General features: G+C 37.0%; 1 protein-coding gene across 2 annotated transcripts in view; it reads right to left on the bottom strand.

Annotated features, from left to right (window-relative positions):
• Nucleotides 1-14825, bottom strand: part of LOC139964366 (uncharacterized) — a 33539-nt gene that overhangs the window by 4172 nt on the left and 14542 nt on the right. Inside the window, exons 15-22 of one of the 2 annotated variants that reach the window (XM_071965913.1) lie at nt 14631-14686; nt 13749-13775; nt 10287-10350; nt 7919-7971; nt 6592-7502; nt 6102-6194; nt 4820-4918; nt 3512-3693 (exon numbers count right to left, since the gene is read on the bottom strand). In XM_071965913.1, the coding sequence (XP_071822014.1) occupies nt 3512-3693; nt 4820-4918; nt 6102-6194; nt 6592-7502; nt 7919-7971; nt 10287-10350; nt 13749-13775; nt 14631-14686 (1485 nt within the window). The remainder of the gene's footprint in view (nt 1-3511; nt 3694-4819; nt 4919-6101; nt 6195-6591; nt 7503-7918; nt 7972-10286; nt 10351-13748; nt 13776-14630; nt 14687-14825) is intronic. The other variant, XM_071965914.1, reaches the window with a different exon arrangement.

Here is a 14825-nt window from a genome sequence, read left to right on the forward strand (position 1 = left end):
GATGGAGGTAAGTGGTGGGATTGGGGAGGGGCTGACAATTTTTATCCTAGCAGGTTCTTCTTCATTGGTGCATACACTGGACAAAGCAGATGGCACAACATTTCTTGGTCCTTATGAATTTCCTTCTTGAAAACTATATTCTACCGACTAGATAAAAAAACACTAAACTCAACAGAGAGGAACCAGAGTGCTCACTGTAACTCACGCCTTAGCCCGGCACATTTCAAATCCAAATTGAGCGTTTAAGTACACCACTATTTAGAAATTAATTCTTCTTAGACAGCACAATGATTTCCGTCACATGACCGCGTCTAGCTTTGCATGTGACATAGCCATTGTCTATGCATTTGATCTGGTCAATGTTGTGTGGTTTGACGTAGGAGTGACTTTTACTTCACGTTAGCACAGCAACACACTACCTGATCACATATAGATGCAGACAGGCGGGAAGTGGAAGCCATGGCAACAACCTTTGAAACAGAAAGTCATCATTGCACGGAATACAAGTGTTTCAGTTTCAATAGTGTTCAACACTATTCTTCACTTTGTGTGATGTTATTTATGCTTTATGATACATATATAACTTCCATGTCAGTTTTATGGTTCACTAACTTGAGATTCAGATTTTCAGGGGACTTATTTGGGAAAACAAAAGTGTCAAAGCAATATGTAAGCAAAATTTGCAAGTTTTACAAAAACAACATTTCATGGTTCATGCAGATTCTTTGTGGAGATGGTTTTTCTAAAAATTAATAAAAAATGGCTCACAGTATTCAATGAGGCAACAAGGCCCATATGGAAATTATAAGTAGCTTAATTGCATTTACAGCACAGCATTTTCTACACAAACCAAAAACTAAACAAAAAATGCATTTTTCATTTGTTGTATTAATATCACAGCAAACATTTGAAATCTACCTCAAGGCCAGATTCTTTTAAAGTTAAAGGTTTACAGTCTTGTATCAAGGCCTTCTCACATAACTCTAAGGCATTGAAGACTTGCCCCAAACTGCGTGCGGCCATCTGAAAAAGTTAACTTTCTGTTGCTTGCAAGTGACGTTTTGTTTGTGTCGCTACAAAATGCAGACAGTAATGAAACGTGATACCTTGTTATCTTTAGCTGGACCTGAGATGTCCATCACTGTATCGTTTGTATACTGTGCTGTGAGTATTGACCGTAGCTGTATGAACTGACTGTACACTAGTGTCTAATTACCGATGGTAGCAAGCTGTGTGTGTATTTTCTGGGATTGATGGTGGTCTTTAACACTTCTGTTACACCTCATTCAAAACTAGGTCAAATTACCGGCATTAAACGTTTCTTTTTGCGCAAGTCTTCACACCCTTTAACAACAGGTAATCCCTGGCCATTGATATGACTTGTCACTCCCTAAACACCCATTGTGCACAATTCAGTCACTATTGTGCACAAGATTTAAGATATTATGCACCATCTGTGTGTCCCCCGGGGGACTTCTCGACCAAAAGGGTGCGGCCACAAACCAACACACATAACTGGGTGATTCCATAACTTAGGGGGCCGGTGATTCTTTAGGGGGCCGGTGGTATTTTCTTATGTAATATACTTTCATGGGGCATTTGTCACGCTACTATGATCAACATGTTAGACTTTATGTTATTATTGCATTACCACTATCCATCTGCACTACATAAAACCTAAAGAAATAGATCAGGACAAATGTTGCATCTTAAATTTGAAAAAAATTTGGCAAAAATTGATACTTTGTAGGCAAAAATCTGTGACTTTTAAATATGTTATGAATTATAGTATATTCTCTTCTTTTATAAATGGCATATTTGTAAATATTAATGATTGATAACAGACTAACTTTCACTATTAAACTAATACTTCTTAATGAATTAATGCTTATCCCGACAAGACCGGGCCATCAAAAGGAGGTTCCACGTTTAAACTTTGGTGTCCCACCAAATCATATACACAGGGAAGTTATTCTATTGAGTGAATCATCCACAGGAGTTGTCACTTTATTTCCAAGTTCCCTCTCACAAATGTCCCCATTTATACACCTCGGTGATGAGAGGCATTGGAGACAAAGTGCCTAGCCCAAGGACACAATCTAATGATCTGGCCTGGACTGGAATCCTTAGATCGCGAGTCCATTGCCTTCTACTGGACCACAACACCTTTTCATTCTGCTCGTTGAAACGATATGTTAAACAGTTTATTCCATTATTGAGAACAGACAAAGTTGACACATCAACCTGTGAGCTTTGCTTTGTCTCTTATGAATATGCATAGATCAACTGTACACATGGTCAGGTGCCATATCAGTCACTCCAAAGATGAAGTAAGTAAGCCCTTATGGCACCATCCACAACTTTGGTCTTAAAAAATGTTGGCTCAAAAAGGTTTGGTCCAATAGTCTAAACAAATATTTGGTTCCCAAGATGGGCCCGACAAATATTTTGGGCCCTAATGGGCCTAAAATAGTTGGGCCCACATGTACCAGCTATTAACCAACAATTGTATTCCAAGTTTGGACCAGGGAGTTGTTATGTAACAACTCCCTGTTTGGACACAATCCAATTTAAGTTTGTGGAGGTATTGCAATTTCAAACTTTTGGCCCCCCAAAAATGTGGGCCCAAATGGTCACAAAAATATTAGGCGCACAAATTCGGGCCCAAAGAATGTGTCCCAAACTTCATTTGAGGTGGAAATAAAAATTGGGCACACCTGGCATAAAAATCGGTTTGGAAGTCTTTTAGGCTCAGATGGTTCCCAAAAACTTATGCCTACATGTCCCAGTTGTTCACTAACAACTATATCAAGTTTGGCTACAATCCAACATACAGTTGCAGAGTTATTGCATTGTAAAGACTTTTATGTTTGATCCCATTACCTCATTAATATTCATAAGGTCAGCACCAAAATCAATAGGGCACACTGCACTATAATACCCTACAACTTAAGTGTGACAAATATCCATCACTTCGTCCTTGAGCTATCGTAGACCCAAGCAAGTGTCACAGACGCACACGCACGCACACACACACACATGCCAAGCTGACTGCATGGGTTTGATTGCTTGCAGCAAGGAACCAACAAGTAATAAACAATGTGTAAAAGTAAGTTGGCCTGACATTTTGATCATAACAGGATCTTCTTCAAAGGCTAAAAAAAAAAAAAACCCTTTTTTAGCCTTTGAAGAAGATCCTGCTAGGATCGAAAAGTCAGGCCAACTTACTTTTACACATTCTCCTACACAGGCTCTCTAGTGGATAAGCAGTTTGCTAACAGTTTTAATTTATTTTGAAATAATAAACAAATTAGATTGGATACTGAACATTCTGAGCCATCATTTTTCCTTGAACAGCATTAATCACAAATATATTTGAAATTGCTGACTTCTACATCCTTTTCAGAAAAAACAACACTTGCAATAATTATTTACGAATGAACCAATGATCAAACAGATGTACAGACCCAATGAAGAAAAAGATGAAGGAATTAAGACTGAGTCTGCTTACTTTTATCTTGGAGGGCTGCGAGACGATTTCCGCCGTAATAGGGCGGACCAGGCATGGAGATTGCTTGTGTTCTGAGCTGAGTGGGCACAAACTGGTATCTGTTAGACGTCATTAATCTCTGTGGTGGTACTTCCAGATCATAGTGACCGTGAAGTTTGGATAAATTTTTCTTGATGGAAGGTCTGCCAGAGGAAGATTAAAAAGTTAAATAATGACATGTTTAAATGAAGTTTTTTTTACTGTTCACAGCTGCAAAAACAAGGATACCATGCTATCAGTTACTAAATGATTCATTTTGACCAAAAACAAAATCTGGAAAAGGAAAATGTTTCCCTTGGTTTTGGTTGTGAAACACAGGTCATGGGGCTAGGTAGAGAATTACTAGTATATTTCTGGTGAAAATCTAGGAGCAACAGGGTCCATTATTTCCCCAAACTTTATGATTCTCTGCTGTTTATTCACCAACAAGACAGTTTCAACAGTTGCAAAATTTGATTCAGAATTTTTTGTTTTTAATCCATGAAAGGCTTAAGGAAGATTTGATCCAATGAGCAACAAACAGTCTCTGTTAGCTGAAATGAAACTTCAACAGCAGGGGTGTAGGAGGTAACGACCCTACCCACCACCCACCCCCATCCCACCCCCTCTCCCATTCAACTGCAACCATCAAAAATTTATAGGTACTGTGGTTTGCACAACCTTGTGATTAAACCTAACTATAGACTTAATTTATCGTCTAAATACGCCCCAGAATACACCATTTGATGTCTAAAATTTAATTTAATATTAATTTAATTTCCGTAGGGGGGAGGATCCGTCGACCCACCAACATGGTAGTCAGCTTCAACTACAAGGGCCAACGCCCCCCTCCTTTATAAAAAAATCCTGGCCTCTGACAAATTCAGCTTATAAAACTGCATAATTTCAATCAAATTAACTCTAATGGGATCTAATGAAGTTAATGATTGTCTTTATTTTTGGTGGGCTTCTTGTACAAGCTACGGCTTCCAAGCCCTTCCACCATTTATTCTCCATAATTTCCATTATTTTTCTTTTATATGATTTATTACATATTATTTTCTTTGCATGGTATTGTCATCACCGTCTTATTATTATATAAACATTGTGAGGAAATGGAAAAAATAAATGAAATGAAACGTGACAAACCTTCAGATGCAATGACAAGATATTGCTTGAATCAATTGAGCAATATAATGACTAATCCACAAGTAAAGTTAACAACGAAGAAAGAGAAAGGAAAATCTTTGAAAAGTAGACAAATTAAGGTCTTGACAAAAGTAAATTTACCTGTGACTGCTGAGAAAAGTATTAGTTCTCTGGTAGAACGAGTTTGGATTGGCTAAGGCACTCCTCGAGGGAATGGCCGGCTCTGCTAACGGATTCCGACTGCAATTTACGAAAAAACCATGAAAAAATCAACCCCCGTATATTTAACTTACTTGTCGATCTTACCAGAGCTTCTAAAGTCTTAGCAGTAGAAGTAGTAGAAGTAGTTGGCCTCTGTCAGATTTATTGAAATTGAAAACTATTTATTTCCACTTCACCATAACATAAACAAAGTGAACATATAACATTTGAATATACAATACAAATACTTTCCATAGGAATTAAACAATTGATATATACAAATGATGTGAAGTGGGGGAAGCCTGGCAGAAGCAGAGCTTATCAAGGCCAGGCCATCAACAAAAAACCACACACAACACCCCACCCCCCCCCACCAAAATACACCTAAATATAGGAAAAGAAACTAGAAACTTTACACATGTTTTATTAATAAAGACCGTTTTAGTTGTTTTTTAAACGTAAAAGTGATTTTGAACTATTGACATGGGTACCTAGTCGTCAGAATGGAAATTCTGTCATCTCGCATGATCGAACCACCGTTAAAAATGAGCTCTGTATAATGTTTATATGCCATACAGCTTCTGTTTACAAGGTATCATGTCTAAGTACGTCTTGTACTGACATAATGTTGCAACAGGTGAACGATCAGTCATGACCCAATTCAACTCGACTGTCTTTACATTGAAAATTGGGGACAGTCCGGCAGATTACGACTGAACAATATTTTGTCCGTTGAAAGTCGCATCTGCTTCATTACAAAAAGAAAAAAATTAAACCGGTAGCGATTTTCCCGACTGGCGGTCTGCTGCTAAACGACTAAAACCATCCAGCCGAAAAACAAATGTAACCGATCATAATTCTATTGGTGAATGTAAGTTGTAACATTCATGCTTTGATTTGGATGTCACATCTGTGTACCATATGCTAGATCATACCTTGAAATATTATTATAGAATATTTTTTCGATATTAAAAATGAAACCATTAACAAGAATATGAAATAACACATATTAAGTGAGCAGTCATGAACAAATGATAAGCCAGATCCTTTTCATCAGGAAGAAGATACCCCCCAACTGTATGGCTGTATGTGTTTTATAAATGGACTCAGTCATTTTTTATACATACCATAAGGGATTAAATTATATGTACTAGTATAGCGTCCCTTTGATAGTAAGTTGAATGTTCGATATTATCCATTGTTTGGGATGCATGTTACTTACTTGGCATGGGCCGATTTCCTCTTTGCAGAGGAATTCTTGGAAGGGGGCAAATTTTCATCGCTATCGAGATCAACATCTGATATATTGCCATCTCTGCAAAACCAAAACAATAATTGAATATGACAGAAACTGCAGGAGAGGAAGGAAATTATTAATGTTTAATATGTCGAGGGATGGGGAAAACTAAGCTATCTGCCAAAATTTGAATAATTTATTGTTCCTTTCCGGTCTCGAGACAGCTGATCTTAATCTAATCAATGTAAAATGTTAAACGGCATCTGCTAATTCGTGACCGGACATTTTCAGTTCTGTACCAATGCTACGAAACAAATCACTGGAGTATTAAAGGCTGTCATCAGCACTGTATACTACATTGTGGTTAATCTTCTTAACTTAACGATTTAAGGATGTCATGACCTCCAAAGGGAAGTCTTCTTTTTGATTTCAACAATCTACCCTAAGTCAGAATTGATTCAGTAATAAACCTCACCTGCACCACGACGTAAAGTCGTCATAGAGTCCGGACTCTGTTTCTTTTCCCTCGTCTTCGACTCTCCATCTTGGTGAAGAGCTGTCTTGTGTCAGTCCTTTCCTAGCTGGTGATAAAATTCTGCTGGGTCTGTTTCTCCCGGGGGATCTTCTGTCCGAATGATTCTTTCTTGATTCTTCATAAACCATGACGCCTTGCGAATAGATTCGGAAGTTTTCATCTTCGTCAGTGGGCGACACTTTACGTTGGTGGGTGAGAGAAATCTCCCCCACCATGGGTTCTTTAGAGATTGCCTGAGGTAGGGAAGGTGAGAACTTTCCAGGCGCATTGTTCTTCTTCATCTGTTTCCCATTATTTGCACGGCTCCTCTGAGAGGAGTTTCCCCGTCTCTCCTGTAACGAATCCATCGTTTTAGTCTCCACCGCAGCGAGAAAACTACCGATGCTTCGCCGACTGAATTCCGATGTCAGCTGTGGATTTCTTCGAGCTGGAAACGACTTCCTGTGTGCATCCCTCCCGCCTACCGCGCAGGCGTTGGGATCGTATGGAAACTTGTCGACGATATGACCGTTGCTGTTGGATTCTCTGAGAGTTGCTTTCCTTACGTGATCCCCGTAGCCAGTGATAAATTGTTCCGATGTATCTTCTCTCACCTGAGGAAGAATTATTCCCTCTCTTGTCCTCTGTTTGTTATTATTGAATGATCGCAAATTATGATTCTTACTATTATTATTATCATCCACAGAATTGGCTCCTCGTGGGCTATTAGAGAGGTGGTTCTTCATCACCTCTATTGTTCGGTTGTTGGACTTACTCAAGCCATTTCTAAGCACCTGATCCCTCTGGTAGCAGGATTGGTCATAAACAACACCTGGTAGAACAGAACCGATTGGCAGCTTGATGTGTCTTTCCTTTGTATAAAGATAATAAAAAAATAAAAAAATAGATTGTCCAATATTATTACAGTCTATCAAAATCTTACGTTATATGAAGGATTACGGTTGATAGAAATTAAGAAATTAATTTCTACAAAATCATCAAAAAAACAATATCATCAGGAAAATTGTTAACATTATTACTCAAGGAATTGTAATTAAGCTATCTTGTGTTTAGAAATGGAATTTTGGACGAGGTAATATGGGTTTTTAGTAAGAAAGTGTCTCAAAATACAATAATGTAAAAGTTGTGAGGAGACAGGATGGGTAAATGAACATCTAATTCTGGTTTACGCTTAAACTAAAAGGATAAGATTGAGTGATTCTCATCGAGATGAAAAGGGTCAAAGGTCATCAACTAGGATATAGCCAGAAAGGAGAATTATTTTTACCTGGATGGAAGATTTCCTCCTATTTGAGTGGCCAGATTTCTTTGAACTACTTGCTAAAAGATTAAAATAGAAAGACGAAATATATCTAAATTAACATTTCAGGAAAGGTCTTGTTTTGTTTTCTCTTTTTTTCTCAAAAGGGTTACAAACCTTTCTCCACACACATCGAATAAACAACAAGCAGTAAACTAATCAATTCCTTGATCACTTCGTCATCTTATTTAATTGCAAGGTGTGGGTTAAAGACCTATGAGTTTTAAAAGACAAAAAAAAAAAAAAAGGTGGCCAAAATGGCAAAGTTTTGCGAAGAAATATTTGGTTGCCCCGAACATTATGTTCTCATTTATTGCACCGTGTCAAAAGTAGGCCGCTTTAAAAAACAGCTTCAGTAAATTGCAGCCTCTCTGTATATAACATGTAATCTTCTGTGGTCTACAGTATCACAGAAATATAGACAGTGCTGGTCTGCAGAGGTATATATCTCTACTGTTTGGTTTTATTCAGCCTTGCTGCAGCCGATCTTGCAACTACTGCTGAAACTCAGCAGCATATTATTTGTTTTGATATGTTGCCTGCCTGAGCTTCTATTTCGACTTCCTAGCCATTCTACTCTATTCCGGATACCTGATCTTCACAAGCGTGACACGCACTGCATTCAACCAATAAACAAAAGAGGAACATAAGAACGGATGTAATGGGATGATTTTCTGCTAAGGTGTTTGCTTAATATTTGGTGAATAACATTTAAAACAATCATTGAAACTAAACAAAGGAAGTCAATTCTGACTCCCGGGTCAGTCCCAGGTGTGAGCAATGTTTCACCCTTCCGATGAAAGTGAGGACAATCGATTAGTCTCGACTGACTATTATATTATGGTAAACAACAAAACAGACTCAATACCTGCTGAGTATATTTTCACACAGGTAACAATTTGATGATATTTGAAACAAACTTCACTTCAGCTGGATAGATGGTACTCATACAGGGTCTTTTTTTTCTCTTTTGAGAATTACAGTGTTTGTAAGGTTTTCAGACTTCCTCTGTTGACCTACACACAGAGTTATAGGATTCTTGTCCTCACTACCAAGTATGGAGTTTATCCACACTTTGGTTTTGGAGTTTCAGATTGGGTTTGAATGCTGTAACTACTAACACTAACAAGCAAATTTCTGCTACTGAATGCTGTAACTATTAACACTAACAAGCAAATTTAATGCTGTAACTATTAACACTAACAAGCAAATCAGTGGCGGACCTAGGGGTATTGGTCAGGGGGGCGAGAATGGTCTGTAGGTGCGCTTTCGACATTATCTAAGCGGAGCGCCACCACAGGTTGGCGCGGAGCGTGCAGAAAAATTTTTTGAGTAAAGATACTCCCTAGATCGCCGGAAATGACCCTTTCCGGGCCTTGCTTATTTGCAGATAAACAAAGAATAAATAGTTGTCATTGCCAACAAAATGTGACAAATGTCAATAGGCAGATGAGAGCGCAATAAAAAAGTCAATAATCGCAAATAAGTAAAAAGTGGTAAAAAGCTGAAAAGGGCGCCAGCAGTCCATTTGAGTCCGTCAGGGGGGCATCCCCCCCCCCCTGACTGTATGGACGCTCAGCCACTGAAGAAAATTTCTGCTGCTGAATGTTGTAACTATCAACACTAACAAGCAAAATTTCTGCTACAAGTTCCTCAAAAATATAATTCTTTAAATAACAAGGCTTTTAGTTATTTCTTTGGTTTGTTTCGTATTTTTTTTGTTTTTTTATTCTTTACTTATTTTAAATTACTTCCCATTTTGTTACCTTGGCAACTGTACAAAGGTATCTTTTCTATGCCAACATATTTCCCAACCATTGCTAATTATTCTAATTAAAACTTTTGACCTGATTAATTCAAAGTCACAAATACATCATATCCTTCTTATTTGTTTGTTGCTTTTCTGGAACAGGATGTTTCAACCCAGGAAACGGTCTACACGTTGATTATCATTGTCTGATGTCATTGTGATAATAAAAAAATACCCAACTGTATTATTGTTTTTTATTTAATGTCAGAGATCTTTAGCGCTAAAAATTGCTTAATAAAAAAAAATTGCTAAAAATTTGCTAAAGAAAAAAAAAAAAGTTCTTGTAAAAAGTTTCTTCAGGTTTCTCTAGTTTTCAATGTTTCTGTGATTGCAAATACTGACTGTGCTTGTGGCTAATAAATGTCAAACCTTGCATGTAATTGTTAATTATTTTGTTAGCATTTATACATCCATTACACGTTGCGAAATTAACGAAACCCTGCAAAACAAGCCAAAAACCATTTTGCCAAATACTAATCATTGTATGAAATTAGCTACTAAAAAAATGTGACCATATTACTGTACCTGAATGAGGTCGAGATCGACTGTCTAGGCTGTGAGATGAACCACTGAGTGCTCTGGGGGGCTTCTGTTAGGATTCCAAATTAAGAGATGAAAAGTTATGGTACTTTTCATACACACAAATTAAAATCATAATTAAAACAATGTTTTAAGCAGCCCCTAATGGCAAAGTTTCAATTTCAGTAAGTTTTATTTTTCTCTAAATAATTTGAATCTTTTAATTAAAGAAGAGATTTGATAGGTCAGTAAGCAGTTGTTGTTAACTATGAAATGGCCAGACATAAAATTGAGAAGGCACAGTCCAGAAGTTACATCTCATAAGGCACAGTAAGGCACAGTATGGTCATGAAGACACAGTTAAGGACTTAGGTGCAGTCTAGTTGGTATAGTACCAAAGGTGCCCTCCAGAAGGCACTACCCACAAGGTGAAGTAGAAGAGGCACAGTCCAGTTGATGAACCATAGAAGGCACCGTTCAGAAGGTGCCCTCCAGATGGCACTACCCTAAAGAGGCATCCTCAAGTACAGTATCTATTTTGAAGGGAAAGGGGGGGAGGAAGGGTACAGTAGTCATAACTGATGATGGGTCACAATTATTTTTTTACAGGTAACCTTTTTGGATTGGGATTAAATGGAGGTGTGAGGGGGGAGGGGGTAGGATATGTTGGTGATCGACTGACACTGTCTCTAGGCATGTAAACTGGATGTAAAAAGCTTGATTTTGCTCATGGTTTGATGGATGATCGTGTTATGTGATTTTAATGGAATCTCACAAATAAAACTTACTATCGTTTCACGGACTAGCAGGGAAATATAGCTCGTCATTTGAAATGCCACGCAATAATTCTAAAAATATAATGCAATAATCCTTAAAAGATATAAACCAAAGGAAGATGATGTATTAATTGCTATAATTAAGGGAAAAACGATACCTTCATTGATAAGGAAAAAAAAATGTTTGTTTTTCCTTGTTTTGATGCCAGCTGTACAAACAAATGGAGATGAAGTGGATGACTACACCAGGAACTGTATAGGTGTTAGGCAACATGTGATACGTGCTGTAATAGTTATTATTGGGTCAGTACAGATAAAACCACATGTGATCTGCCATATATTGAATATTCAATAGGATCAGTGCAGGAAGGCCTTACATAGTAAACATAATTAAGATTAATAGTGTAATTAACGACAGTGCAGAGGAACAGCATCTGTTGTTTCAGTTGATTATTGCAACAGTATTAGTAGAGTACTTATGGAAACTATGGACGATCTCTTTGTATCTTAAACATTGGAATAAATGAACGTAGAGAAACTATATATGATCTCTTTGTATCTTAGACAGTGGAATAAAAGTACTGAGAGAAACTATATATGATCTCTTTGTATCTTATTCATTTGAATAACGGTACTTAGAGAAACTATATATGATCTCTTTGTATCTTTTTCATTGGAATAACGGTACTTAGAGAAACTATATATGATCTCTATATATCTTACACAGTGGAATAACAGTACTTACTAGAGAAACTGTATATGATCTCTTTGTCTCTTGCACATTGGAATAAAACTACTTAGAGAAACTATATATGATCTCTTTGTATCTTGCAGTGGAATAAAAGTACTTTGAGCAACTATATATGATCTCTTTGTATCTTATACATTGGAATAAAAGTACTTTGAGCAACTATATATGATCTCTTTGTATCTTACAGTGGAATAAAAGTACTTTGAGCAACTATATATGATCTCTTTGTATCTTATACATTGGAATAAAAGTACTTTGAGCAACTATATATGATCTCTTTGTATCTTATTCATTTGAATAACGGTACTTAGAGAAACTATATATGATCTCTTTGTATCTTACACATCGGAATAGGTTTCCTTTAGAGAAGTTCTCTGATCATTCTCTGCTCATTAAGCAATAGGGTTTAATAGTGCATGAATGATCCACTGCAAACGATTAGTGATAATAGGTCAGTTCTTTTGAGATCAACATAAAATGATATGTGTGATTGATTCCGTTCCATGGGTGCCATCCACTGCAAAGGATTATTACTGTGAAAACGAAAAAACTGATCTACTCTACACAGATAAAGTGCAACCTATCAATGTAATACAAATGGACTAATTGTACTCCACAGTCGTAGGTAAGAATGACGTTTTCACTGCACCGGCTAAGGAAACACAAATCAAGTTTACGACCTGACAAACTAATTAAATTCATCTCATCTTGCTTTGGAGTGCATTCCGTGTTTCTCAATACGCAATTGGACAGAACCTTCTACGATGTAGTCAATGTCTTGCTGTTGCTTGCCACAAACAAATTTGACTCTGATTAAACAAAACAGCCAAGTGCTCTCACCGAAGGAAATGATGGAAAATTAGCGAAAATTAGTCGCATTAACCTTTGATTGCAGTATGGGCGTGCTGATGAAATCCCTGTGGTTGCCCTTTTCCTTCCATCGAGTAACTTTCTAGTTACCACCATCAAGCCATCCTTGCACTTTATTATCTTTGTAGGCCTTGGAAGGTCTCTCTAATCAGGTGAATAGTGCTGTCCATTGAAAGTTCAAACTTATAAAACCATGCACGAAACTCTTTAAATATTGAAATCTGTATCATGTGAATAGGGTACGTTATATCAAACCAACAAGATGTTCTCTTTTTTAGTTCTTTCTTTAATACTTTCACGGTAACAAATTCTGTTAAAGAAATCATTAATTTCTGAAATGTTTGACAAAGAAAAAACAAAAATAATTTAAAGGTCGTGAGTATCTTCCGGAAAATCAAATAATGGTCACCAAAGATCAAATTTCAACAAGCATATGACTGTTCCCCCTTTCGCTATCCACAATGAGACATGAAGATTAAGGGCGGATCAAGTTAGCTAGGCCCAGGCGGGGCAAAAAATTTGTTCAGACGATGTATCTAATATGGTCCGGTTGGATGTGTGCCCAGCGTAACGTAGCGCAGGAAAATATGCTGTGGTACTTTGAAAAATATATATTAATTTTTTGTGTGCCAAAACTTTGGGCGCAATCCTGATAACTTTTAAATTCAGCCAAATTCTCACAAAGAAACTGTCAGGAAGTGTTTCTAGAATCTCCACCAAAAATTTAAGAGCAGGAATGAATTTTTGGGAGTTCATTCTCAAACTAGGAATTGCATTAGTTTATTAGTGTCACTTATCACACCAAAAGACTCCTCACTTTAATAGTCTGGTAAACAAAGAGAGATAGAAACAAGAGGGCAAAATCCATGGAGTTGTAGGTCTCTGACCTTTGACCTCAACCCTAAACACCAAAATCTGCATTATTTCAAGAGTCGTCTCATATCACTGTCTACATATCGTGTGCTGTAGTGCCTTCCTCATGCATGTGACAAGCAGAAAATGGCTAAATGCCAAATGTTAAGGTCAAACAGTGCAAATTATGCCTTGCATAAGGTTAATATATAAACTTACCAATATTTGAGGCCATGATTCAGTTTTCTATGAGCAAGTTTAAAGAATGTTGATTGCTTTCTTTGGTACATTTCATTTCATCCCCATAAATTCATATATTCAATCAGTTCTCTCTCTTTGAAATCCCTTCCCTATTGCTTGACAGGTTGCCTCAAGTGAAACAAGGGGTGTTATCCCAAGGTACTATAGTTTCTGAAAGGCACCCACCACCTCTCCCCCCCCCCCCCTTTCTGTTTCCAGAGAAATCAAGGGATATATGTATGGGTTACCTACCAACTATGGAACTGGATATCTCAGTTGGCAGACTTCAGAACTTGTAAGCCTTAGGTCACTAAGTTCAAATTCTGTTCTATCCGAAAAAATTATTCTTTAAAATATCATTTCACTTTTTCCCAGTCAGTTTTCTATTCATAATTTACTTATAAACTATCATTCCAGTGAAAAATTGAAACCTTTATTTGGGACATTACTCATAACATAACTTCTTAAGGGTAAAATGATTGTTGAAATGTTGGCATTGAAATGATTTACATATCAGATAACCGTGTAGTTGGTGACATCTTCAGGACGCAAAACTACGTAAATTTCTTTTAGGAAATTACTGTTTGAAGAAAGTGACATTTCATGAGTTTGTATTGTGTTTTAGCTACAGTCATCTCCTCGTCTTCGTTGATGAAATACGTCATTAAGTCAAGAAATTAGACTCTTGATATTTAATGCGAGCCGTCTGGCTTGGCTACTTGGAGGAGAACCGAAATCTTCAAGTTTTAAAGGAGTAAATATATATTTTTAGAAAACTTCTCAGTTGGCGATGAAAACCACAAAGTTGATGGAAAAAACCCCAATTAGTAACAGGATAAAATGAATGAAGAAGTAGCTTACCGTTGCTGAAGAAGATTTTCTTGATGTCTTAGTGGACAATTTTTCTTTCATTTTACCTGAAAGAAAATTAATGAAGGATGAAATATAATTACACTACACCTATAACCTGTGATACTGAATCCTATCTCTTTTAAGAGCATTTATTAACTTTAAGTCAAATCTTTTAGCATTTGCAATGAAGATTTCTGAAGTGTG

The sequence above is a fragment of the Apostichopus japonicus genome, chromosome 22, assembly GCF_037975245.1.
Source record: "Apostichopus japonicus isolate 1M-3 chromosome 22, ASM3797524v1, whole genome shotgun sequence".
NCBI lineage: Eukaryota > Metazoa > Echinodermata > Holothuroidea > Aspidochirotida > Stichopodidae > Apostichopus > Apostichopus japonicus.